Genomic DNA, 25,131 nt, shown 5'->3' on the forward strand with positions numbered 1-25,131 from the left:
GTGGGGAAGCCTGAGCCAGGAGAGGCTCAACCTTCCTGCTGCAGTGGATGCATGCAGACAAGGAGCAGGGATGGGGCTTGTTTCCCCTTTCATACTGTGCCAACGGCGCTTTGCTGTCCTGAGGAGCCAGGTGTTTGATTTTTTCGTGAGGAACAGAGATGGCTCCTCCAAACCTCAGGCCCCTGTACCGACTTGGGCTGCCTCGTGCTGGTGCTCCCAAGGATGCTCGCTCTCGCCCGGGCTGCTGGCGGTTGATTTCCGAGTTTTCAGACGCAGGCTTGTGCTCTCAATAACCAGACAGGCAGAAGCCTTAAAGGGATTGTGCCAACTTTATTATCTTTTTTTGAAATGGGATTGGGGGAAGGGAAGGAGATGTGCAAGGGGGAGCTGATTGTTGCAAAAGGGGATGCTTTGGATGTACACTGGCAAAGGTGTTCCTGTCTGACTGGAAATGACCAGAGCATGGATGTGCTTGCCTTATGGGGTTTTTAGTTTTAAGGTCTACTTTGTAGGATATTTCAGGTACAAAACAAAAAAGGCATATTTTAATGTCTATATATGTATTTGTGTATATAAGATATACATATACACACACATATTTTATGTCCTTACAATTCTCAGTTCCAAAAGGCTTCAAGTCTTAAGGGCCATGCGTATATATTCATTATAAAAGAGAGATGCCAATTGACAGAGATAAGGCTTTCCTTCCTGGCTGTGTGACAAACGTGCAAGATGTCTTTAACTGAAATCTTGCACGCCTGCAGGGAGAACGGGTCAGCCAAGCACCAAATGGTGGCCCCGCGTTGCCCTGTCCCTGGCTGTTCCCTGCAGGAGTGGTGTCCCACTGCCTGTGCTGTCCCAGGGATTTGGGGAGCTCACCCCTGGGGGGCTCAGAGGGGCAGATGGAAACACTCTTGGTTCTGCTGCCCGTGGGTCAGGCACCCCACGTGCTGGGGCTCCTATTTCCCCATGGGGCTTCCAGTAGACTGATTTGGTTTCTTTACCAAGACGAGGAGGTTTGGTGGGCAAGAGGGGAAGGGATTTGGGAGGGGAAAGACAGTCAAAATTCACCATACAATAGTTAGACAAATCTTCATAGAGGTCCGTCTGCCTGCTTGCCTCTCGCTTGCGCTCTCGCTCTCTTGCTCTCTCTCGCATTTACTCTCATTCTCTGCAGGACGTATGCTGTTGTAGGGCTAAAGGTCTCCTTTTGTCAGGTTAAGGTCAAGTCCCTGGTTGGTGGAGGGCAGCCCTTCATACAGGCCTGTCCACAGCGTACTGGCAAGGGCTCAGATTGGAAGCTGCCGTCTGCACCGCCGGGTAGGTGAAGTTAGCGTGCTGCTTGGCCTTCAGTCGCAGGCTGGCCAGGCTGGAGTTGCATGTGTCCCTGTACATGTAGGGGCTGGCTGTTGAGGCGTACGGACAGGCACTGGATGAGACAGCAGAGTTGAGGCTTGGGCTGTTCAGGTTGTTGATGTTTCCCAGGTTGTTGAGGCTGGAGGCCGGTACTCCGGTCACTGCAGAAGGGACCATGGATGAAGGCATGGTCATCGATGCGATGGAGCTGGGTGGGGAGAACATGGGCTGGGAGGAGAGGGGACTGACGTTCATGGAGTTGAAGAACGGGAAGCTCTTGGCCGAGAGTGGGCTGGTGGCGAGCCCCTTGGTGGCCCAGTTGTTGTAGGAATAGCTGGAATACATGTCGTCATAAGGCTGCATCAGTCCATTGAACTGGGCTCCAAAGCTGTTCTTGCACAGTTCGGCCTGTTGGTTCCTCTCCCGTTTCCTCCACTTAGCTCTGCGGTTTTTGAACCAGACCTGAGAGAGAGAGAGAAGGGAGGGGGTGGGAATTGCTCTGGGCTGTCCCTGGAAGGGGTCTTGCCCTGCTCTCTTTGCCCAGCAAGGCGAGAGCTGTTGAAGGGCTGGGGATGCTCCCAGGGAGCTGGGAGGCTGAGCATCAGAAAGGGTTGCAGCAAGATGTCTGGGCTGCAGGGCCATCTCCCAGTGAGAATCACCACCTAGATCAAAACCCAATACACGGAATAAACCACCTCACTCAACAAATGGATGCTCTTTACATGGGGAAAAGGGAGGAAAATACTTGCTGTATTTCCAAATGACCACAGCCCTGATGGAGGGGTTGGGACTGTATGACTTGGGAACAAAGTATTTGGGCAATGTGGTTTGAGAGCTGCTGAGCAGAGGAAAATAACCTCTCTTTTTTTGACTTCACCTCAGGACTGGTTTGGGGTGGGGTGTTAGAAGTCTGTCTTCTAACAGGAAAATCTGTTCGTATTAGAGGGACTCAAACAATATAACTTCCTAGAGCATGGAAGCTGCTGGAAGGCTATTCATGGTGCTGCTAACTCATATTTCTAGTAGCGGAGAGAAGCGCTCATTCCAGCTGGAGCTCTGCCACACTACGCCTGTGACTGCACAGTGGTTGGGAACCCCAAAGAGTGCCCTCTGGCAAGGCAAAGGCTGGGGGACAATGGTGCTGGGGTCTGCTGGGTCGGGGCAGCTGGCTGGTGGGGCTCTGTGGGGCAGAGCCCGGGCTTTGCATCTCCCCATGTTATTGCAAGGTGGCACTGTATGAGGCAGGCACCGCCAGCATGGGGTATGTGTGTGGTGTTTTCAAGACAGAGGAATTTCCTAGTGCCCTTAATTCCGTCCTTGGTTCGGGGACAGCTTGATGACTTGTATCACAGCCGACTTCCTCCCCACAAGCTCAGGCCCAGGAAGGTGGGAGAGCTGCAGTCCTACCCGGACTCGTGCCTCCGTCAGGTTGGTCCAGACTGCAATCTCCTCCCTGGTGCTCATGTCTGGGTAGCGGTTTCTCTGGAAAGTGGCTTCCAGCTCCTGGAGCTGCTGGCTGGTGAAGTGCGTCCTCTGCCTCCGCTGCTTCTTCTTGAGCGAGCCGTCCTCAGGGTTGGAGTCGTCCGTCTGGTTTTGCTGGGACTTCTCGGTGTCTGTGTGAGAAACAGAAAGACAGGAGAGATCCCCTGAGTTAACTCAGGGGCTTGGATGCAGGGGGGGAACTTGTCTCCTTGGGGCAGCCAGGGCATGCTCAGTGAGGTCTCCCTCTGCTGTGGTCACCAGCAGCGCCAGCCGCATCCACAGGAGCAGTCCTGTCTCCCTCCCTTGCCCTTGCGAGCAGGCATCTACCTTGCTCTGAAACCAACGTCCCCTTGATGCAGCAAGGCTTGCCCTTATTTAACTGCTGTAATGGATGTCAACTTCCAAGTGACAGGATTTGGATTTTCCCAACTTCCAGTCTCTGATTTTCACGTGTTGCAGTTCAGATGGGTGATAGTGGCAGAACCCACCCAGGCCAGCAATTTCCTATTCTGCTTAAATCTCTCTGCCTAAGACACCCTTTAGAAAAACTGAATGAAAACTGTAATCTACGACACAGCAAAAGATCCCGTACTGTTTTTGTAGACAAGTGATGGGGAAAGGCAAATTGTCGATGATAGCAAGCTGAGGCTCCTAAATTAACTAAACCTGAAGAGCACAAATTTTCATCCTTCCACCTCTTCCTCCCTTCTTACTCCTCTACTGTCTTACTTAGGTGCATGTATTTTTATTTTTTAGAAGTAGGAAAAGGCCTCTCTTAGACCTCACCATGAAGTACTCCAGCATCTCTCTGTACTTCCACACCTGCCCTCCTCCTCGCTCAGAGATCCCTTTCCTAAAGTCAGTATCTTTCCTTTCATTGCCCCTTAAGTGAGCACCTTGAAGCTCTCCAGTGTTCGCACGGGTACCTAACTGAAAAGTACAGCTCAGCCTTCTCCTAGGCATTAAGCCCAGACCTTAATGCTGAGCTTTGGGCTGCTGTGGCTGGGGGTGGGCAGCCAGGTACTTCCCTGTGCCACAGCCCCTCCCAGGGCTTTCGGTACTCTGCAAACAGGGGCAGAATGCAAATATAAATGTCTTCCATCATCAAAAGAAAATGTCACATTCAAGTCACTGGCAATCCTCGGAGGACAACTACAGGGAGGAAAACTACAACTTGTGTCTAAAAAAAAAAAATCTGCTGGGAACCAAGACAAGTCACCATAGAAGAAAATCACTTCAGTAAAAATAAATCATTTCTGATGTTCACCTCCTCCTTCCTCTGATCTAGAAGCAAGGTGAAGCAGTTCCAACTGAAAATCAGGTTTTCATCATGAGGGGAGGTGTTCTTTTACAGCGGGAAATACTCAGCTACACTAAGCAGAAATTAATGCAAACAATTGCCAAACTGTTGCATTTGGAAGAAGAACCATTAAAAAATCCTGGTATCATTCCAATGAGATTCAGATTAAAAGCATTTTTTTGTTTGGTTGTAACTTTTTAAGTGGAATCTAGCTTAAAAGGCTTCAAAGTCCAGAAAAATCCTAACATGGAAGGTATGTTGTACAGCCCCTTAAAAAGCAAGGAGGCAAGAAAACAGTAACTTGGAATACAGCTGGGTGAGAAGAGGGTTCTTCAAGTCAGATGGATATGCTCTGAAAAAATAAGTCCCATACAAGCTAAATGGAAGAGAGAGCCTAAGAGAGAGGCTGAAAAGCATCTTAGCCCCGACAGAGAAAAGAGACTGCTGCAGGGCAGTACTGTACCCACCACCAGGTGCCTTAATGGAGCCTGGCCCTGGAAGACACTCCTGTCCCAGGAACCTGGTGCCACTACCCCGTTCCTGTGGCAGCATGTTAATTCAGAAACCTCTCCCTGCCGTTCCTGGGAAAAACCCTCCTTGCACCTGCCTTCCTCTGGAGGAGCGATGCTGGAGCCATGGAGAGTGATTGCAGGAGAGATGCTGACTCTTCATGGAGGAGAGCCTGGGTGCGGTCAGAAAAGGTTTGTTTCTATGGGTACTGACTGAGGCAATGCAGGGTTCCCACAGGCTCCCCACCAGCTGCCTCCACTTCTGTGGCACATTTAGTGCTATCTGCCAGCAGGAAAGCCAAAGCAAGCAGAGCTAGCTGACTACTGAGAACCACTCTGAGACAGCTGGAGAGGCCTCTACCATGCACTGGCTCACAACAGCAGGGCACAAGCTGGCTGTGCTGAGCAAGAGCGCGCTGTCTCCCGTTCCCAGTGCCAGGACCAGCTTGTGTTTCCACCCAGGGTGTACCAGCACGAAAGCTTTCACAGTGCACTCTTGAAACAGAAGAAGCCATAGGACCTGGAAAGAGGAATGGCAGAAGCTGGCTGTGGTCTCATGGTACTCTCCTCATTCCCATGAGCATCCTTATGTGGGGATCCCATGTTCAGCAGAACTCTTGGAAGCATGCTCTTAATGTGGATTTTCTTTTTTATAGCAGTTCTTGCCAAGGGGATAAATCTGATTTCTCTAGCTCAGTGCTCTAAGCCAGTATTGGAAGAGGGAGATTCCCACATTATCCATCTCTAAAACAGATTAAAAGGGCAGTGATGCCACCACATCTGAGCTAGTTATTAGGAATGGCTCAGTACAGCTGAAGGGACAACATTTGGTTGGTTTGTTCACCTGCTAAGTCTGGGTTAATTAAGAGCCTGGTGCATGCGGGCGGTATGTTCCCACAGGAGCCCCTGACAAATGCAGATTTCCGAAGGGGCAGCTGCCCTAATCGGGAGCAGGAGGCTGTGCCCTAATCGGGAGCTCCTGCTCAGGACTGCCCTTCTTCACGCAGGAAGAAATTATACAGAGAGGGAAGGAGAATGGACCAAACGTACCACTGGCTTATGGGCTGCATCTGGGTGGAAAAGCTCACCAAGTATCTTTCTTTGGTATTTGTCTTCTCCATACCTTCTGGTGTAGAATTTTCCATAAATCTTGTGAAGTCCAAAGAGATGTGCGAATCCTGACTTTGTGCCTGGAAAAAATCTCTGCAGCTACATGTTCCTCTTATTGTCCTCTCTGTTTCTGCACCTGATATCTGTGGCTCTTCCTGAGCATTGCTTATAGTGATTATCATCTCCATTTCTACTTCTTCTCTAGGCAGAGTAAAAGTGCCCTCTGGAAGTGGTGCAGAGCTTGGGCATTGCAGTGGGGATTAAGAGCTGGGCAGTACAGGGAAACAAGGGACACCTCAGGAAGGACAGACCCTGTGGGTGCCCCGAATCCATGCTGAGGAGCAGAATTCGGGGAGATACAGGGCAGTTCCTCACCTCCTCCCTCCTTGTCCTTGCTCTCCTCCTGACCTGTGCTGCCTGATAAAACCTAACAGGAGGGGATGTCCCAAACCACTCCACACCATCAGAGGACACTTGGGATCTCTGAGAGCCAAGCCCAGTCAAGCAAGGTTTGGCTCCCTTCCTCAGGATCTCTTACTCTGCAGATGAAGGATGTGGAGCCAAGAAGGGAGGAGGGGGACTGCTCTCTTGAGGAAAGGCAAGAAGTGCTAGAAGCACAGCCCCGCCCTGCCCTGGGCAGCCCTCGGTTGTGCGCTCTGCCTGGCACTGGTGATGCGTGGCTGCCGTTGGCCTCTGGTGTGAATGCATGAGCTACCAGTCTCTGTGTGCAGGTAGCACGGGCAAACACCCACCTCCCTGAACCATTTTATTTCTAGACCATTTAAGACAGTGGGGAGTGACGTAGCCAGGCACGCAGCGTTTATTGTCAACCCAAAATAGGTTGTGGAATATATCTCATGCACGTTCGCCCACTCAATGAAACGACTGCGGTCATAGCTGGAATTAGCTGCTCACGCCTAATGGAAAAAAAAGTCAGCTCCTAAATTGGCAGTTCTGTGGCATGCCAGGGTGGGCTCGAACGGGAAGGCCACTTGAACGGAGATGACCGCTGAGCATCCAAAGCAGATGACGAGGAGCCACTGAGCTTGGGGATGTGCCCAACTAAGGTACGCGTGCAGTGGGGAATTCGGCGGGTGGATTCTCTGACCATAGTTATCCCAGCGTAACTCCCTTCACAACACTTACTCCAGGGAATTTTAATCTGCATCATTATGCTTAATAGCTTTTGCATGTGGGTGAGCCTGGAGGCTTTACGCGGGGAATAGCAGGCTGTCCCCAGCCCTTGCCTCCCCTCGCAGTGGCACTGGCAGGGACAGCTTTGCGTTGTCCTGCCACATCCAGAGCAATGAGAGACAGAGCAGTCACAGGACAGATGCAAAATCCAGGGGAAGCCTTAGCATTTGGTAGCTGGTTTCTGAGCAAGTCTGAATGGTGATGTTTCTTCAGAGCCTCATAAAGAATGCAGTAGATTTGGGGTTTGTTCAGCCTTTGGGAATGGTCATAGGTACCTCCTCGGGACAGGAGCAACCTGCTGCCCACTGTGGAACATTCCAGAGGCACAGGTGACCCAGCTTTTTCAATTAAAGCAGGGGCAAGACGGTATTTCACTTCCTTCTTATTGCCTGAACCTGGAAAGTTCAGCCCAAGGTTAACCCATAGCATGGGAAGTTTTAACCTAAGCAATTTAAACAGAGTTTAAAAAAAAAAAAAAAAGAGGCAGTTTATAACTAGATGTAGCCTTCTGTGCCTTGGGATTTCCCGTGTCGTGAGGAGAGCTCTCCTGCTCTGGGAACCCAGTCTAGGCAAAGGCAATAAAATCTCAGTTGGGCAGTGACCTGGCTTGCCTGACTGCTGCAGGCTGTGCCCTCTGTCAGCGGTGGCTTCCTGCAGCCACGCCAGGCACCCCCCATCGCCAAGACAGTGCTGTCATTACAATACGTGCCCCTGTGCCTTCCCCCTGCTCACTGGGATGGCCGTGCTGCTGCGGCACTGTGCTGGCTTGAGGTACAAGAGTAAGTTCAGGACATCCCCAGGAAGCACCGCAGTGGCTTCTGAAAACCACTGGCCACCCGGATCCACCTGCAAGGACAGGTCAGGACCTCTCTTGCATCTTGAGCCTTACACTCACCGCTGTGGTCCTGCCCTTTGCAGCTGTGCTCGTGTTGAGGGGTCCCAGAGTCGAGAGAGACAAGGCTGGGCTGCGAGCCTCCGCATCTGCAGAAGTTGAAATCCATGAGGCAAGGATGGGCGGTGGAGGAGGAGGAATCTGAAAAAGCAGCAGGCACAGGGTAATTAGGAAGATGAATCTGTATGTGTGACCTCTCCCCACCCGCTCCGGGAGGGACTTGCCAACCCTTGAGGAAAGGTCTAGGAAAAGCAAAGGATCCCTGTGTGATCCCTGGAGTCCTTTGAGTTCCTGGCTGGAAAATGGACATGCCAGGCTTTCTGCTGAGCTCCCCTATAAATCAAAGATCATCTAGTGACACTTCTATTTGCAGCCTTCAGAGAAAGAGCCTCCAATTTATAGGTGACATTCAGACTGAAATAGCAACGCCAGGAGCATGCTGTGTAATGGAGATCTGAGGAAGTGGTTCTGGGCCAGCCAAGGGCTGTTAGCACCTTCCCCAGACATCCCGCCTCTCCAGTCCTCCCTGCCCAGCTTCCCTCCTCTTTCTCCCTCACTTCTTCACAAACTGGTCAAGCACAAACACAGCTTAATGCAGGAAAGCAGTCCAGAGACGGTTAGTGCAGACATACATGCATACACCCCAAAAGAAAAGCACTCCTGTGCATGGCATGGATAGGAGGGCACGTCAGCCTGCACAGCCGCTGCCAGGAGCAGGGACCCGGGGCAGGGCAGAGCACATGGGCTCCTTTCGGGTACACAAGGACCTCTGCAGCCTGAATTAACATGGGAATCACATTACATGCCCTTGGGTGCCTGGGGACGAGTGTGCCCAGCTGCAGCAGCAGCTCACTTCCAGCCTTAGGTCATCCTGGCCAAAGGCTGCCACGTTCCCTCAAGCAACTCTTCTGTGCCTGCGGGCCACCTCCCCTGGCTGAAAGCATCCCAGCTGGGAACCTGGTAGTGCTACTTCCCACATCTGCAGGCACCACTGGGACTCCTTGACCACCTTTTTCTACACTTGTCTTGTTTATTCTCATCATGCTCTTACTCAGGGTCCCTGGGCCATCCACCTGTATTGCCCAGAAGAGCTCAGCTGAAAGCACTGCTCTGTTCTGGACTGTGTTGGAAGCTCATGAAGAGGCAGCTGTGAAGCAGTAGGTGCTACAAGCCCAGCCACATCACCTTGGAGAGGTGAGCTGGCGCTGTGTTAGCTCTTAAATCTAAGTTTTGGCTCCCAGCCCTGCCACATGCAGTATGATGCACTGTCACCAGTGCAGGTGTAACAGTTTCTGAAGCTGGACTGCTTTCAAAGGGACCACAGCAGCTCCTGAAACTTCAGTCACCCCAGCTAGTATCTCACCTACCCAGCTAGGGAGCCTGTCACTCTACCACGTAACAGCAGCTGATGCACCAGGCTGGGACCTGGGACCCCCGGGTTTAGGGGGATTTGGACCAGGCGTTTGGGATTTCCAAACTGCAGGTGGAGGTCAGTTGGGAAGAGTGGATTCTAGCTGGTGAAGGATTGCCCGTCCCCTCAAATCTGTGCGTGCTGGGGACAGAGCCTGCTGAAGGGAGTATTTCATCTGGACTGCACTAGCGTTTAGACATGTAAACAAGATATTAATCACATAGCTGTTGCACCTCCTTTGGAGGTGGATGACAGTGACTAAGAATGTATTTTCAGAGCTGTCTAAAACCTCCTGTCAATTTGAGCAGGGCTGTCGCCAGGGCCCTTGGCAAGGCTAGGCCCCATACCTGCAGCGTGCTTCCCAGGCCGTGGCGAGAGGGCACGGAGCCATTTCTAATGGTTATCCGCCTCGTTTCTGCAGCAGATCTTGCTCACGAAACGCCCAGCAGCTCTCCTTGCTCTCTAGTCCTCCTCCAGCTCTCCCCTTCACTTAACCTCCATCCCCAGTCTTTCCTGGGCACTGACAAATCTGTCTCAACGCTGGCCTCAATCAGCGCTCTCCAAAAGCAGCATCTAATGTAGGGACCTGGTGCCGGTTTCCCAGACCTTAGCCTCGCTCCGTGCTTCTCCTCTGGCGCAGAAGAGAAGTGGCAGGGGCTCCACCTTTGCCGTGAGGCTGGTTTCCATTTCCACCTCGCGGTTGAGCCTCCTGACCTTTTATGTCCACAGGCTGCGTAAGCTCCTGGCAGCAGCAGGCCACAGCCCTGTTGCTTTTTGCCGTGTGTACGTACACGAAGTGGTGTGATAGGGGCTGTGTTTTCTTTAATACCTTTGCATGGAGTAGAGGGAGTCCATCTGCTGCTGCTATTGCCATGGCTTTTAGCATTACTCTCGGAATTATGCAGAAACGCGCAGTGAATTAATTCCATGGATTAAGTCTTGATTAAGATGTGTGTCACTTTGCTGTCTCAGAATTTATTAAGAGCCCTTCTTGAGGCAGCGGCAGATGGAATTTCTGCCCAATGTTTGTAGATGATAATTTCCCCTCTTCTACAGCCATTTGCATATGATTGCATCTGTCAAGCACAATTTCCTCTCTTCTAGGGCTTGACTCTGTACTGGACCAGATTTAAGGAGGAATTCAGACTCCTGCCTTGCTGTAACTGAAGGACAGTGTCTTCCTGTGCAGGGTCCCATTTGCTTTGAGACTTTCTTTGCACATCTTGCATTGCTTTCACCTTTGCAAACTAGAGCAGAGATGGGAAAACCAGGGGGAAGTATTTTACAGCTGGATCCATAGGTGTAAATGACAACACAAGGTACAAGGCTCCGAGGAACCCAGTCCTGGTATTGAAAATTCATGCCCCATCCTGAACCACACCAGTGCAGTGGTCACGAGGTTGATCTAAGCCGCTGGGCACAACACAGTGTGCTTGGCCTGCCTTAGAGATGCAGTGGGCACCTACATTAAACTGGTTTTAAAGTGTGGCCCATATTCAAGTTGAAACTGGGACTTGCGACTTATTCTAAGTTTGCTTTTTGAACTGAATTTAAAACTAGGAGGATTTCAGAGAGATCTTGTATGTATGTAATTGCATACCTATTGCATGTGCCCTGTGTGGTGGCATCAAGGAAGGCCTTCTCAGCTTGCTGTGAGCAGGTCACAGAGAAGCAAAAACAAAGGGAGACGGGGATCTGCTCAGCACGGTTTTGAAGGACCACAGGAAAAGTCTGCGATGGGGACAGCACATGAGCTCTGTACCAATGCATTTACCCAAAGGCAACCTCATGCCACTGACGCAAAAGGCTGTAGGTATTCTAGATTACACAGCCCTTTTGGATTTAATTAAAGGAGCTTTCTTCTACATTGGCTAGATCTCACTAAAGGCAGAGACAGTAAGAAAGTCAACGCTAAACCTTCATGGCATTTCTACTAAGTTGTTTGCCTGGTCTCGGGGAGTTACTGAAATTGGCTCCTCAAAAACACCTTTAGACAAAATCAAATTTATCATCTCCATCTGAGTCTTCATCTCACTTTCTTTTAACATAAAAGAATGGCTTCTTTAGGGACAGCTCCTGTAGTAGCACCATGCAGCCAGGCTTGCTCAGAGGTTTCAGTTTTGTGAACTAGCCCTGGCTCCTAGCCTGCTTCAGCACCTGTAACTCCTTTCATCGACGTAAGTAATTGCTCCCAAGACAAAGATTCCCAAATTTGTAACAAACACGCCTTTTCTTCCAGTCACTACCTGTGTGACTCCTGCCTCCGCAGGTCCCTCCAGCCAGACAGGGAGCTGCCGTCCCTGCCCCATGGCATGGTGGAGGGCAGGGGGAAAAGAGCTGCTCTGGTTCTAGGCTTTTTCTCCTTTCAAATTCACACCCTTTCTATTTCTGCGTCAGTGCCAGGCTGCCCAAGCCAGGGCTGTTGGGGCAGAAGAAGGAGGGCAACCTTGTTTACCCAAAAAGAGCGAGCGAGGGTCCCGGTGACCTCTCTCCTGGTTCTCAGTAACATGCTGCTCCATCACCCGGGAGCAAGATGCCTTGCTTGTTTTTTTTGGAGGGGTGGGAAGGAAATATAAAGGCTGACTGAGAGCCAAATAAGGCTAATTATAGTGGTGGCTTTTGTGATGTGGATGTTGCCTGCTGAGAGCTGTCTTCAGATTGACAAGTGCGTGCTGCTCAACTCCCTGCTGCCGTCGGGAGCAGGCTACCTGCTGAACCTGCTTCGGCAGGTTGATCTGGGGAGGAAAAGCTGTCTGTGGGGTTGTTTTGATGTTATTTGGCTTCCAATGGGCACACAGGGGTGCTTCAGTGGGGACCTGATACTTGGGGTCTCTAGGCAGCACCACACAGATGGCTGGTGACCTGCAGGTAGGAGGGAAGCCCAGCTGGCCGGGCCCCCTCTGGCAGATTGGCATGGCCCCACAGACATGTGAGCTTCCCCCATCCCCTGTGCCTCCAGCCAGGGCCGCGGTAGCTGCAGCCTCTGCTTGGGATTGCTGATCTCCCCAAAGGGTTCAGGGTTATCCCTCAGGCTGAAGGGTGCTCTGCAAATAGCTGGGGGGGGTGGCATCTTTTCTTTCTTTCATCCCCTGAGATGAAGGTATGATGTTACACTAGGTGCCTTAGGGTCAGAGCTGTCTCTTCCTGCTCCATCGATCCCAGAAGTCAAACTGTTGGGAGTAACTGAATTCCCGACAGAGTCTGGCTGATTGCTTCACTCCTCTCATGCTCATGTTCCCTGTATGCTCATTTACTTTTAGCAGAGATAAACATTTGGGACTCTATTTAACTGTACATTTTCAGGAAGACGATTTGCCTCTGTACTTCAGTCTCCAAGCAGGGCTGAGCTAAGATGGAGCAGTCTCTGCCTCCTCCTCTGCCCCATGTCAAGGAAAGGGGAAGGGGCTGAGGCTGCACCTGTCCCCTCCTGGAAGAGCATTTTGTTCTCCAGATCCATGCATTTGTTCAGAGGATGGTGCCATCAGAGTGCCTGTGGGCTGGGCTTTCAAGTGCCACAGCCTGCATGGCACATGAATCGCACGGCGACTTGAGAGTCAGGCTCTCTTTGCTGGCCAACACAAGTGCTGCCTGTGAGGGGCTCTTTCCCTGCGGTTAGAAAGCAAAAAGGATGGGATGCAAGACAAGAGTTAATCTTCTGTTCCTTAAGACTATAGAAATACAACTATGGGGAGACCAGGGTCACCCACTGCTAAACATCTCAGTGTAGCTTTAAGTCTCTAATCTTAATGGAATTGCAGCAGGAACCAAGAGCAACCATTAATCACTGGAAGATAAACAGCAGCAGCCAACGGGTGACCCAGAGCTCAGAGCCATTATGGGACAGGAGAGCAAGCTGCCTGCCTCCAAAAACCTCAGGCTGCGCACAGCCCCAGGCTGGCTGAGCAGCGCTTTCAGGAGCACACTCGTAAACGGATCATTGACCTCCAGCAAGGGCTGAGTCACAGGTTATAATAAACTTTATTTCTCGATTTAGTCCTTGCAGTTAGGCACTAACCCCTGAGCTCAGGCACTGGGTGGTTTCATAGCGGCGTGTGCTGCTTTGAAGCCAGGAACATGGTTTGGAGTTTTTTTCCTCCCATCAGTAGGAATTGCCAAAGCTCCCCGAGGTGCTTGGTATCTTATTGCTGTCAGAGCGAGTTGCCTGGGTTGGTTGGCACTGCCCTGCACACAGTGTGGGCTGCAAGAGCATCGCCATGCTAACCGCAGCAGCCCCGACTCTTGCTGCCGGGCTTCCTGCCCGCAGCCGGTGGCACAGGCTGCCTTTCTGAAGAGGGTTTCCAGGCTGTTTCCACTCTCTTCTCTTTTTGTGCGTGGCTCCACAGAGGCGATCCTGGTAACGTGGGGCGGGGAGAGAATGGGGAGATAAGCTGCTGTCTCTGACTTGGCTTATGATGTAGGTAAAATCACTCTGCTGTTCTGGGACTCCATCCTTCATCTCAGAAACGATGTTAATGAGCCTATCAAAGCTGGTAGAGGCAATGAGGTAAAATTCCTTTAAGTGCTTCCAGATCCTCAGATAAGAGGTGCTAGGGAAATGCCCAGCCTTGCTGGACACTGCCTAATGCGTTTCCAGGGGCTGGCAGCAGCCTGCAAGGTGAAAGCAAGCAGCTTGCTTCCTCTGCTTCGACAGGAGCCTCCAGCTGCGGAGGAGGGTGATGGCGGAAACGTCTGCTCTGGGCAGCAGAGGGTTAATAAATCGCCCATATTCCGGAGGATTTTCACAATGGAAATTTCCCAAGGATTAACAGCTCCATTCCCATGTCCGCAGCACAAAAAGCCCACAATGGAATGTGTCCCGTTCGCTTATTTGATGGGCCGCGCCATGCCCCCATGCCGGGGAAGCGCCCTGATGTAACTTTGCCCCGTACATAACACGTTGTCCTCCCCAACAGGTGAGTCTGCGGACCCCGGATCGCACCGGTGCAGACCCTGCTGAGCTAAAGCGTGGGGGTCCGTAGAGACAGGGCAACACGCTTGGGCTTGGCTTAAATTAAGGTATTTGCATTAGTATCTTAGGACCCCAGTGCTGCCCTTGGCCTACCTGGTTGGTTTTTGAAACAGTTCCCAAAAACTGGAAATGAAGAGCTAATCCTAATGCAGAAGGAAAGTCCTGCCAGACTTTCTGCAAAGTCTGTCTTTTCCTAAACTAAATGTTCATGCTTCTTGCACTCTTGTAAGCATTGCACGGCAGGTCTCGCCGTGTCCAGCTGGGGTTCTGGTATCCCTTGAATGTCCTGCCTCGGTGGGGCTTTTGGCACCTTGGCTTCCTCAGCCAGGACTGGGATTTTCTTACAGGCTATGCAGCTATATTAATAAAGCCGTGCTTTGTTATGGCTTATTTTGTTTGTTAGGCATCTGGAACAAAATAAATCAGCAAAGGCTCAGTTTTGCCCGAATGAATTGCGACCGCACAAAGTCGCTGGCACAGTGAGGCTCCACGGCCCAGGAGAGCCGGGAATGTGAGCAAGGGGGAAGAAAAGTCCTTTCGAGAAACTAATCCCTTTGAGGAAGGGAGAAAGAGACCGATTTCAGTAAGGAACTCTGCCTGGAAGAATCTCGCAACCAAAACAAAGGACCCACTAAGGTGGAGCACCGGCATTGGCCTGGCATGGCTGTACCGACCCTGCTTGTCCCTGCCTGCCTCTGCCCGCTCCCGCAGCCCCGGCAGGCAGGCTTCAAAGCGACTCGCGCCAGCACTGCAGGATCTGCCTTTGTCTGCATGGGAGAAATAGCTGCACAGCCCCAGCGTACGACGGACTGTGATCCCCCCTTGCACCCGCAAGCTGAGCAGAAGCAGAGGCAGGGGTGAGACGAGACAGTTGCAAACGAGGATCCCGGGCAGGCATGAGAGGCAGAGGCAGCCTGCCTGCAGCTCGGGGCTGGGCACACACCGCTCACACAGCAGCAAAGGGCAGCAAGGCCTGGCATCAGCAGATCGGTATGCGCTGCTGTATTTATTTGGGCGATTGTATGAATTTGACTAATTATTCTGGCAGTCAAAGGAAACTGGCCCAATTCCAGCGGCGGCTGCGCTCGCAGCAGCATGTTGGGGTCATTTCTGTATCTCTGCGGCCATAAAGTTGGCCCATTTTAGGGAGGCTCAGATAGCGAGATCAAGGACTGGAGCTATACAGCTCCAGCTGCTGTCAGTAGTTTTGTATGCAGATGGAGGGCAGCGAATGACTCAGACATTACTGAAGATGTAAATGATTCTCGCAATTAGTAAACAAGCTCAAGAAAGCCCCTAATCAAGCGGGTGATGCAGGGGGTTGAAGGTCAGGAAGGATCCCGCCACGCCGTCGCACGTCACACCCTTACGGATGGCTGACCTCGGTGCACTGTAGAGCTGCCCGCGTCCACCATCCGTCAGCACTTCTGCTAGAAATCCTTTCTGAAGAAGTTCGACTTGATCACAAACATTTGTTCTGTGACAAAACTTGGCAAAACCAGCAACTAGAAAGAAGATTTTTTTGGGGGGGGGGGGGGGCGGGCGGGTGCTGGATTGCTGTTTTAAGACAACCCCATGGAGCCCAGAGGGTTGCAGAGATGCAAAGGGAAAAGCAGCGACTGCTGAAGGTGTTGTGACGGCCCCATGGCCATGGCCAACGAGCGGCTTTGTTGGTTAAGGCAATGAGAGCCCAGCAGCAGCTGGCTCGCTCCAAGGGATGTGATGTCTCACAGTGCAAACCCGCAGCGCCGGAGGCAGCCGATGTCTGCTACGCCTGGCTGTAAGGTTTCCTGATGATTTGTCTTTTTTTTTTTTTCCCCAAGCAATTTATATTTAAATTTTTTTTAAAGCTTTCTGGCAGGAAAACCCTTGCAGGACGAAGGCTGCTGTGAATAAAACAAGCAGATGATCTCAGCCCGCAGTATCCCTCCCCTCTTCCTTGGGATACTGCGCTGGGGCAGGGTGGCTCCGGGAGGGATGCTGGAGCTCACTTCCCCCCACTCTGCCTTTATGGACCTTGCAACATGCCCTGAAGGTCAGCCTGTTTACCCAGACATTGTTTGAAGGGGACGGAGGGAGGCTATTGCCCTCCCCATTGCAAACACTGCTGGGGTGCGATCCTGCAGCGTTTTGCAAGCGGCCTGTGCTGGCAGGATCAGGCCCGCAGATCGCCTGGTCATCGAGCCACTTGCCCACAGCGATCGGTTAAATTGTGTGTATCGGGGGCGAGGAGGAGGAGCAGTGGGTGGGTGAGCAGGGAGGGCTGTCAGCCCTCCATCCCCGCAGCCTCTCGCCCAGGTGCCCCACTTGGGGCGGTGGCAGGCACAACAGACATCACAAGCAGCAAAACAAGAGGTTTGAATTTCAGGATCCTGAAATGCACTGTGCTGCCTAAGGACTGTGTACAAAGTCTTTTTTTTTCACCCCTAAATCCTTAGTTTTTCCATCTGCCAGAGGCTGCATCCCATGCGGAGCCCTGGGAGGTAGGCAGTTTGGGTGGGTAGGAAAGCAAGCTGCAGAGCCCTAATTACTCATCCAGCCTGGCCCTCGGGCAATCCCATCAAAGCGGTTCAGAGAGAAAAGGGACAGGGCACAGGGAGGGAAGTGAGCTGGCTCAAAACACTGCCGACTGGGTCACACCACCTCCCTTCAACCACCCCGCCAGCCTGCCTGCTCTGGGGACAGGGACCTTTACACCCAGAAATACCTTTGCCTCACCCGAGCCCCTGTGACAGCCCGCCAGCAAACCCCACCTGCAGTGGCCTCCCCAGGCTCCCACCGTGGCCAGGGACTAGGGGCACATCTGAGCTCAAGCACTTGGTTTTTTAAACATCATTATTAAAACCCACCCAACACAAATTAAGCTGCAAAATCCTTTTAAATGGGACACAAAAGTGCATATCATGCATCACTTTGGAATTTCTCCCTGGTTAGGTATGGATCCATACCCAGACTGGCTTTTATGGCTCAATTAATTTAGTTTAAGGAATTAGATCTTATTTTTTTAATCATCCTGGTACATCCAGTCCTCCAGAACGTCTCAACTTTTTTTTTTTTTTTAGGAAAATTTCCATGAATTTACTTTAAAAAAAACAACCCTGCAATAACTGCACCCACAAAAAAAAAAACCAACCCCAACTTGTAGAACTGGAAGTTGGGATATTGTGGCACCAAAAATAAAACTGATGGAACAAAAAGGGAATTTCATGTGGTTTCCATTGTCAAGTCTAAGCTCAGAAACAAACAGGAAACAAAAATGGCTAAAACAAAAGAGATTTCTTTTAAAGTGTGTTCAAATCTAAGTGGGGAGCTGCTTTATTTGGGAAGCATTCTCTGTTTATTTGTTTTTCAGAAAGAGGAGTAAATAAAAATGTCCACACACAGACAGGTCAACTTGATTTAGAGTTAAATCCTCATGCTTCTCGCTGGTTATTTATAATATGTTTTTTTAAGAAAATTAGACGTGCATAAATGGCAGTATTGGAAGCAGGAGAAAAGGCAATGCAGGGATGCTTCTGCTTGAAATGAGGCTGGGGGGGAAAAAGGAACAAAGACGGAGAAAGAGAGGCGAAACTAACTGCGAACTCTCCGGTCATCCGTTTTCTTTAATCTTTGTACTTTTTCAGTTTTTGTAGGCAGCTGTGCAGGCGCTGAGCCTTCCAGCCCACACCATCGCACTGAAGCTCCCCAAGTAGCAAATAAATGCATTTATTTAGTAAGAGTAGTCTGCAGGATCAGGGCTATGGGAAATGGAGTGGCATAAGTGCTATATCCTGCAGACAGAAATGTTTCTTAGGCTGTCAGGTTTGGGACTGTGGAACTTGTTTGACAGGGTTTTACGAACAGGCGTCTCATTCACAGTAGCTCCGATGGTGATTTGGAGGGGTTAATTTAATGCAGGCAGGACCCAGCTCTCCACATCAGCTGAGATCCCCAGCAGCTACAGCCCTGTTAATGCATCTCTGAACACTTCAAACAGTTGAAAAATCAGATGGACAAAATTAATAGCAGCTTCTACAAATTCAGCTCTGGTTTTCTTCCTCTTTTGCACTAGTTAACAGGGTGTAAATGTTTATTTTCTGGTGGAGGTGTGGTTTGGGAGATAGCAGAGAGCATCAGATTGAGGGTCAAGGGACAGAGGTTATATTTCTGGCTCAGCTCAGGTAATTCTGCCAGAGCTGTTTCTCCTCTGCACAACAGGGATAATTCCCTTCGTGCTAAAGCATCCAGAGAGCTGCCTATGGAAAGGCTAGGTAGCTCCTGAGGAGAGACATTGTAAGGTGCAGCTCTTCAGAAATGAGGGCTCTGAGCTTGAACTCGTACCCTGCAAATAAGCAGGAAATTTCCTGTTCAGTGTGCGGAGGATCGGCCCTCTTCCCGAATCTGCTGGGCAATACTCTGACAGCAGTGGAGAGGGAAAAAGGGGATCTCCCTTGCTCGCTCCTCATCTCTTTTTAAAGCCCAATAATAATAGAAATGCTTCTCAGCTTCTGCCCAGCTAGATCTCCTAGTTCCTTTCCAAAAATAACTTTTAATACTTAATTGTTGCTGAAAACCAGCAGATCCATCACTAACCGTCCTGCAGGAATTTGCGGCTCTGGCCAGGCTGCCGTACCTGTCCTCCTCTGGGGTCAGAGGCAGGATTTCGAGCAAATCCTTTCCCACAGAAGCAACCTCCTCTGCGCAGAGTCCAGCCCCAGCCCCTTACGCTGCTGAGCCTCCAGGAACAGCCTGTGGACTCCCTTAAATGCCCCAAGGAAGCCCAGAGCTAATAACCAGCTTCATTCAATTCCCAGTCACATTATTATCCAATCTGCCAGAGGCATTAATATTCAGAGGTGAGGCAGGAGGAGGGCAGGGGTGTTGGTGAGGGGGAGCGGCACACAAAGGGGAGGAAGGGAAGTGCGGCATGGCGGGCTGGCCCCAGAAATCCTCTTTCTCCAGCCGTCTGAAACCCCAGCCCATCTCAGCCGGCTGTTGACAAGACAGGGTTTTTCCTACAGCCTCAGCACTAAGTTTGATGCCAGTTGGTGGAGGCTGTCCCCCCGCCAACAGCAAATGCCCACGCTTGGCACAGTCCAATGCCCTCAGCAAAAGGGGGAGCTTTGCCCCGTCTGGCATCAGGCCCTAAGTAAATAGCAATCTCCCATTTTCAAACAGCCAGATAATAGCTGAGCCTGCTCAGAGACGCCACGGCCTCCCGTTTCTGACCCCCTGCCTCCACAGCCTCGCAGTCTCATCCCGCTGCCTTCCCAACACAGGGTACGCAGTGTGAAACCACCGGTTCTCCCCATCTGGGACTTCGTTCCCAGCCCAGGTACCTCCCCTGTCCCCAGAGCCAGGGCACATGTGCCAGGTCACGAGACAGACCTCATGGCCCCAGCTCATCTCACCTTCCTTTTGGAGCAGTCTCCTAGATCGGGTTTCTGGCTTTTTCTTTTTGGCAGTCTCCAAAGTCAGCCTCACCTCTCAATCTCAAGGTTTTGGGTAGCATCTGACAGAGAGAGAAGATGCCACTCTTTTTTTGCCGACTCCCCATAGGGTTACATTAACCCACACTTTTGCAATCCAGTCACAATTTGCAGATCTATTAATTGCCTGAATTAAGCCCTTATAGAAATGTAATATATATTACTTGAAGCTTGCAACGGTTTCTTTGCCAGAGAGAAAGATATTGTTTTTTAAACCAGTGCCTTGGGCAGGAGACAATTCAGTTACAGGGATATAGGTGGGCTTTCATGGGGGGAGCCTGGGCTGCAGGTCTGAGGCCACTTATGCAATCCCAGTAACATCAGTAACAGCAGGAAAAGCATCGCCCTCGCCCAGACCCCTCTCCGGGCTGTCAGGGAAAGACATGTCCCCATGAGGGGTCCCTGTAAGGAGTACCAGGCATGGTATGACCGTTTGTTAATGAAAATCAAACCCTGCTCTGCTTCTGCAGACACTTGTGGAGACTGAAAGCAGCTACCATGCTCTGCTGGTCCCTCAGGAGCCAGCAGGCAGCTCTTTGTCCCTCACAGCAAGGCACCATCAAAGCCTGCACAAACACCCATCCCTCCAGCTCATCAACTGGCCAAGGGGCTGGGAGGGAGTGGGGAGAGCCAGGGAGACCCTGATCCCATCGCCAAAAAGGTGGTCCTTTCCCTACCTTTGGAAGGTGGGACAGGAACAGAGGTGATGCTCCTGAAAGGCACCTTCCTGAGCTGTTGCTTTTAGCGTCTCCCAAAATTGCAGAGGGGATGAAGCCATTTCATCCCTAGCGTCCTCCAGGCCACAGGCCAGGCATGGAGGACTCGCTTGTCTGGGGGATGCCAAATTCCCCTTTGCCTTCAGCACTAGCCTCCACTTAGAAACATGACGGACCCATTGGTTGGGAGGCAGCCTCCCACTAAGGCAAGGGAACGGGGAGGCAGGTGAGGGACTGGTTTTGATTCTTGCTCTGCCAGCTCGAAGTATCAGCCGGGTGCAGTGGCTGGGGGCTCACACCCGGGCTCTGCCAGCCCCCCCTGTCCTGCAGCAGCGTGCCCCTCTGCAGTCGCCCGTGCGGAGCCCAGCTCTGTATCTCATAACCCGGCGGGCCGGGTGGGAAAGGAAGGCGTGCGGACCCCGGGGAGCTCCAGCCAGGGGACGGCTGCTCCGGGCTGCCCAGCCCCGGCGGGGATGGGGGGCTGCAGCGACCCCTCTGCGGGGCCTTGGCACTGCTGGGGGGGAAGCCAGCACCCCTCCCGACCCGGCCCTCAGCTGTCCAGCCGCGGGGGCGCCGGGAGAGGGGCCGACAGGTGTGCCTCGCTCGGCGGCACCGGGCCCGCCGCCCCCCCGCCGCCCGCTCCAGCAGCTGCGGCGGAGCGCGGGCGTCGGCCCTCGCCCCGGCCACCCTTCCCCGCCAGAGCCGCGGCGAAGCCGTCTCTCTGCCCCGCTCCGAGGAAGAGGACGGGGGGGAAGCACAAGGGGGTGCCGCGCTGGCGGGGTAGCCCTTCCCTCGGGGCCGCACTCGTTGAGCGGGAAATAGCCGAGGAGCGGCCGTTACCGGGCTCTGTCGGGCGCTCGCTGCGGTCGGCCGGGCTTCCCGTGCACCCGGTGGGACGGAGGGTCGCCGGTTTGTAGCGTGCCCCCGGCGCCGGGGAGGCGGCAGAGCCCGTGCAAGCGCCCGCAGGTCCGACAGCCGGCTCTGCCCGCAGCCTCCCGGCGCCAGGCGACCCAGCTCCGCCGGGGCGGCTCGGAGCTCCCGGAGGGGCCGCCGCGGCTGTCGGCGCTCCCCCCGCTCCTTCCCCCGGAGCCCGGCCAGGTCTGTTATTGCCGGTCGGGTTCCCGGGAGCCCCGGCCGCCGGGGCACAGGAGCCAGCGGCGTTCCGGGGCAGGTTCGCCCCGTCCGCGGCGGCCGGCTCGCCCTCTCCCCGGCGCAGCAGGGAGGTCGGCTCTGCTGTAAACAGGAGCCAGCCCGTTACATAAATATCATTTATCCAACTGTCCAAAAGCCGTCGGGCTGCCTTCCTTTTCCCCGGCGACGTCTCCCCGCCTCCGCTCCCCGCGCCCTTCTCCCCCGGACCCTGCAGACAGCTGAGCCGCAGCCCGCAGCGCCGTTATTTACGGCGAGCCCCGGCTAATTTAAACAGCCCCTGCCCCGCTCGCCGGAGTGGAAAATGACTAAGTTTAGCAACTGCGAGAGGCTCCGGCAGCGCTTGCCGGGAGGGGCCCGCGGCGGCCCGAGGGGGCGGCCTGGGCTGCGGCACCCCGGCGGCGGCGGGCTGGGGGCCGCCGAGCGCTGCAAAGGCAGAGCGGGGGAGGCGCCGCGCCGCGCCCCGCCGCCGGGTGGGCAGCAGTTCCGGCAGCGCCGGGGGACAGCTCTGCCACACACGGCCCCGGGACCCCTTCTGGGCGGCAGGGCAGGGCGCGATCCGCCCATTCTCCCCCTGCCCCTCGCCCCGCGAGAGACGGCGGAGCGCGGGTCCCGGGCAGGAGCGGGGCCGCCGCCGCCCCGCCGGGGATGCTCTTACCCCGCGCCGGCGTCGGAAGGGCTGCGGCCGCAGTCTGGGCTGGCGCCGAGGGGCTCACGGTGCAAGAAGGGGAGAACCCTGCCCGAGATGGCGGGGACGGAGAGGCACTTACAGCGGCTCCAGATGCGGGCTTGGCTGAGCGGCCTTAATCCTGCGAGAGGGGCGAAGCTGGCCCGCACCCCGCGGCCCGGGCTGCTCTGCCGCTGTCAGAAAGTAAATCCCGCCGGCTCCCCAGGCACTCTGCGCCTCACTGCCGGCCCGCGGCTCACGGGGAGGGCGGAGGCGGAGGGCGCCGGCCGACTGCCTCCCATTCACCCTGGCCATTCACTTTATGGCGGGCGGCCGGCGCCCCCCGCCAGCTGCACCGGGCGCCCCGCTCCCGCCCGCCCCATTCCAGCTGCGCGCCCGCCGCCGCCCGCCCCGTCCAGCACCGCCCGCCCCGGCCCCGCCCCGCGCTCCCACCGCCCAATCGCCCCGCGCCTCATTTACATCCCGCCGCATCCCGGCCTCCGGCCTCGCCGAGGAGGGCGGTAGGCCCCGCCCCACACCGCTCTGGCACCGCCCCCGTCCCGCCGCAGCGGGGCCGCTGCCTGCGCCTCGCCGGGCAGGGTGAGCGGCGGGCCGGCGGGCGGGGGCATCTCCTGGGCGCTGCACTCCCTGCTCTGCCAGCCCTGAGGGCACACGGGGGTGTCTATGTATGTGTATATATGTACATGTATATATATTGTTGTTACCGCTGCCGTTACCGTCACCTGCGTGCGTTGTTCACTGCTTGGCGATCCGGTACCCCGGAGCCCGTGCTGGGCATCCGCTCCGCTCAGTACCGGCGCGGCGAGCCTGTTCGGGCTTTACAGTTAGAGCCACCGGCCAGGCAGGGTGTTCTGGGGGGAGCCAAGTCCGTAGTGGGCTGCTGGAAGCGTTCCCCTGCACGATGGAGCAGCGGTTGCAGAGGCTGCTAATTACGAGCTAATTACTGCACGCACTGTCGCGGCTCTCGGCGGTACCGAGAAGCGCTTCTCTGGCAATACCGTGCCGCTTCTCCCGGGACACGGGGGCTGCCGGCTGTGCGGGAAACACCGCGCTCCCGCCCGCTGATGGCTCTGTGGGAACCTGAATGCTACTTGTAGTCCAGGCTCCAGCCTGGCTCCTGCCGAAGTTCATGGCAAAATCCCGGTGCAGCGGTGCCGGGTGCGACCCCTTCCTGAAATGTCCCCAAATGCTGGTCCCCGCTACAGCAAGCCTTGGACGCGTTGGCACACACATTTCACTCCAAGGGAACGCGTGTCCCCTCTCGCACCGGGAGAGGCTTGCAGAAGTCGGGTTTAGTCGCTCTGTCCTGTCCCAGGGTGCCTGAGCCCAGGGAAGAGGTTTATCCCTGCCAGGCTCTTACGGAGTTGGGTGCGTGATTCTATGGTCTGATTGTCTTGGGGTCATTTCCATGTCAACCTGCGCTCTGATTTATGATGTCAAAGGTCACCCTCAAGCTCTTCCACTGGCATGTTTTAGAGATCAGGAAATAATGTGAGAATAGGAGTGAGTTTTAACCCTGGGTGACTTACGAGCCATATTTAGGGAGCCTGCTAAATGCATGACGTGGCATATAGATTTGTATGGGAAGACAAACGCACACAAAGCAGCACAGGATGTAAAGAGAGGTTAAATAGACCCAGGCATTACGGATTACAGTTCAAAAACATGCACAAACACACTAATTCAGTAGAAACGCAGAGAGTTTAAAAGGAGTCACAATGTTGACATGCTCATGAGAAATTACTGTATTTTTTTTAATGGTAGTAATCTGAGGTTTGTGTTTGCCTTGCTGCTTTTTTGCCTGCCAAACATGACAGCAAGCTAGACCACATCTTTTTCCAGCCCAGATTTTAATCCATCCCGGCATAGGCTTGTATCCATCAGAAGAAGCAGACACAGTATAGCAGCACTAGCACTTTCCACGGGGCACCCTGTCTCTATCACCACATGCCGCAGGGAAGCTGAAAACCCCACTCAAGTCTGCAGCAATGAAGGGACCATATTTTGAATTGCCTCCTTCTCTCTCCAAACCTTTCACCATCAGTAGCTCGCAGCAAATACAGTTAGTGCTTAAGCTTTCAAGTAATAATGAAACAAAGGTATTTTTAGCTATTTCCCTTCGGCAACTGGAAATACGAACCAACACTATGTCACAAGCTTGCTCCCTGTGGAGTGCAGCGTGAAGACTTTTGGATTAGACCATCCAGGGACCTGCACTAGGAGTCTTTCATTAGGACAGCCTTGGTGCAGCTGCTGGACTGACCCCTGAAGGGTCTCTTTGGGAGGGAGTGCTCTAGTGTTTGTTGTTGAAATGTAGTGGCAGATCTTGCTGGTTAGTGCCAAGACTTCCTAGCATCTTGTCTGCCAGCTGGAGAATTCACAGCTGGGGAAGAGACCAAGAACTTCACCTGGATTGAGGAGACAGATGTTACTTTTTATATAAAATAAAAATGAAAAGGGGAAAAAAAAAAAGGCAAAAGCAAACTAAACCCAGAGTGAACCTGACTCACATCTTGGCAGGGAGACGGGATATGCAAAAGGAGGGAATTACTCAGCATCTTAGACATACTTCATTTTTCACCAGCCAGGAAGAGTTTGTTCTCAGAGAAAACCCTGTCTCTCTCACAGGCAAACGCGGTCCTCATGCTGGATGGGTCCACTGCTCCCAGAGAGTGGCAGAGTTGTTGATTGTTGATCATGGTTTCCATCTTTGTGTCTTAACTGATCTTTTAGCCACGCTGGGTCCGTGCCATCAAATGCCTTGAAGATCAGGACTCAGGCTTGAATTTGGCTTGGCTTCCAAGCCAAAAGGTGGCCTATGGAGCAGAGGGTAGGTTTGATGCATTTGTGGTAGCCAGGGCTCCCACTGCAGCATGCTCTTCTG

General features: G+C 53.4%; 1 protein-coding gene across 2 annotated transcripts; it reads right to left on the reverse strand.

Annotated features, from left to right (window-relative positions):
• Nucleotides 1–328: 328 nt before the first annotated feature.
• PITX3 (paired like homeodomain 3) lies at nucleotides 329–22,591 on the reverse strand. 2 transcript variants are annotated; one of them, XM_068400009.1, is made up of 4 exons: nucleotides 22,330–22,591; nucleotides 7,847–7,984; nucleotides 2,764–2,969; nucleotides 329–1,818 (listed from the first exon to the last, which is right to left on the reverse strand). In XM_068400009.1, exons 2-4 carry the CDS (start codon nucleotides 7,950–7,952, stop codon nucleotides 1,255–1,257), a joined length of 876 nt encoding a protein of 291 aa, XP_068256110.1. In that variant the 5' UTR covers nucleotides 7,953–7,984; nucleotides 22,330–22,591; the 3' UTR covers nucleotides 329–1,254. The 2 variants fall into 2 exon arrangements, with proteins under 2 accessions (XP_068256110.1, XP_068256111.1); XM_068400010.1 differs by lacking the exon at nucleotides 22,330–22,591 and adding an exon at nucleotides 22,218–22,296.
• Between the last annotated feature and the right edge of the window lie 2,540 nt (nucleotides 22,592–25,131).

Source organism: Nyctibius grandis, chromosome 4, assembly GCF_013368605.1.
Source record: "Nyctibius grandis isolate bNycGra1 chromosome 4, bNycGra1.pri, whole genome shotgun sequence".
NCBI lineage: Eukaryota > Metazoa > Chordata > Aves > Nyctibiiformes > Nyctibiidae > Nyctibius > Nyctibius grandis.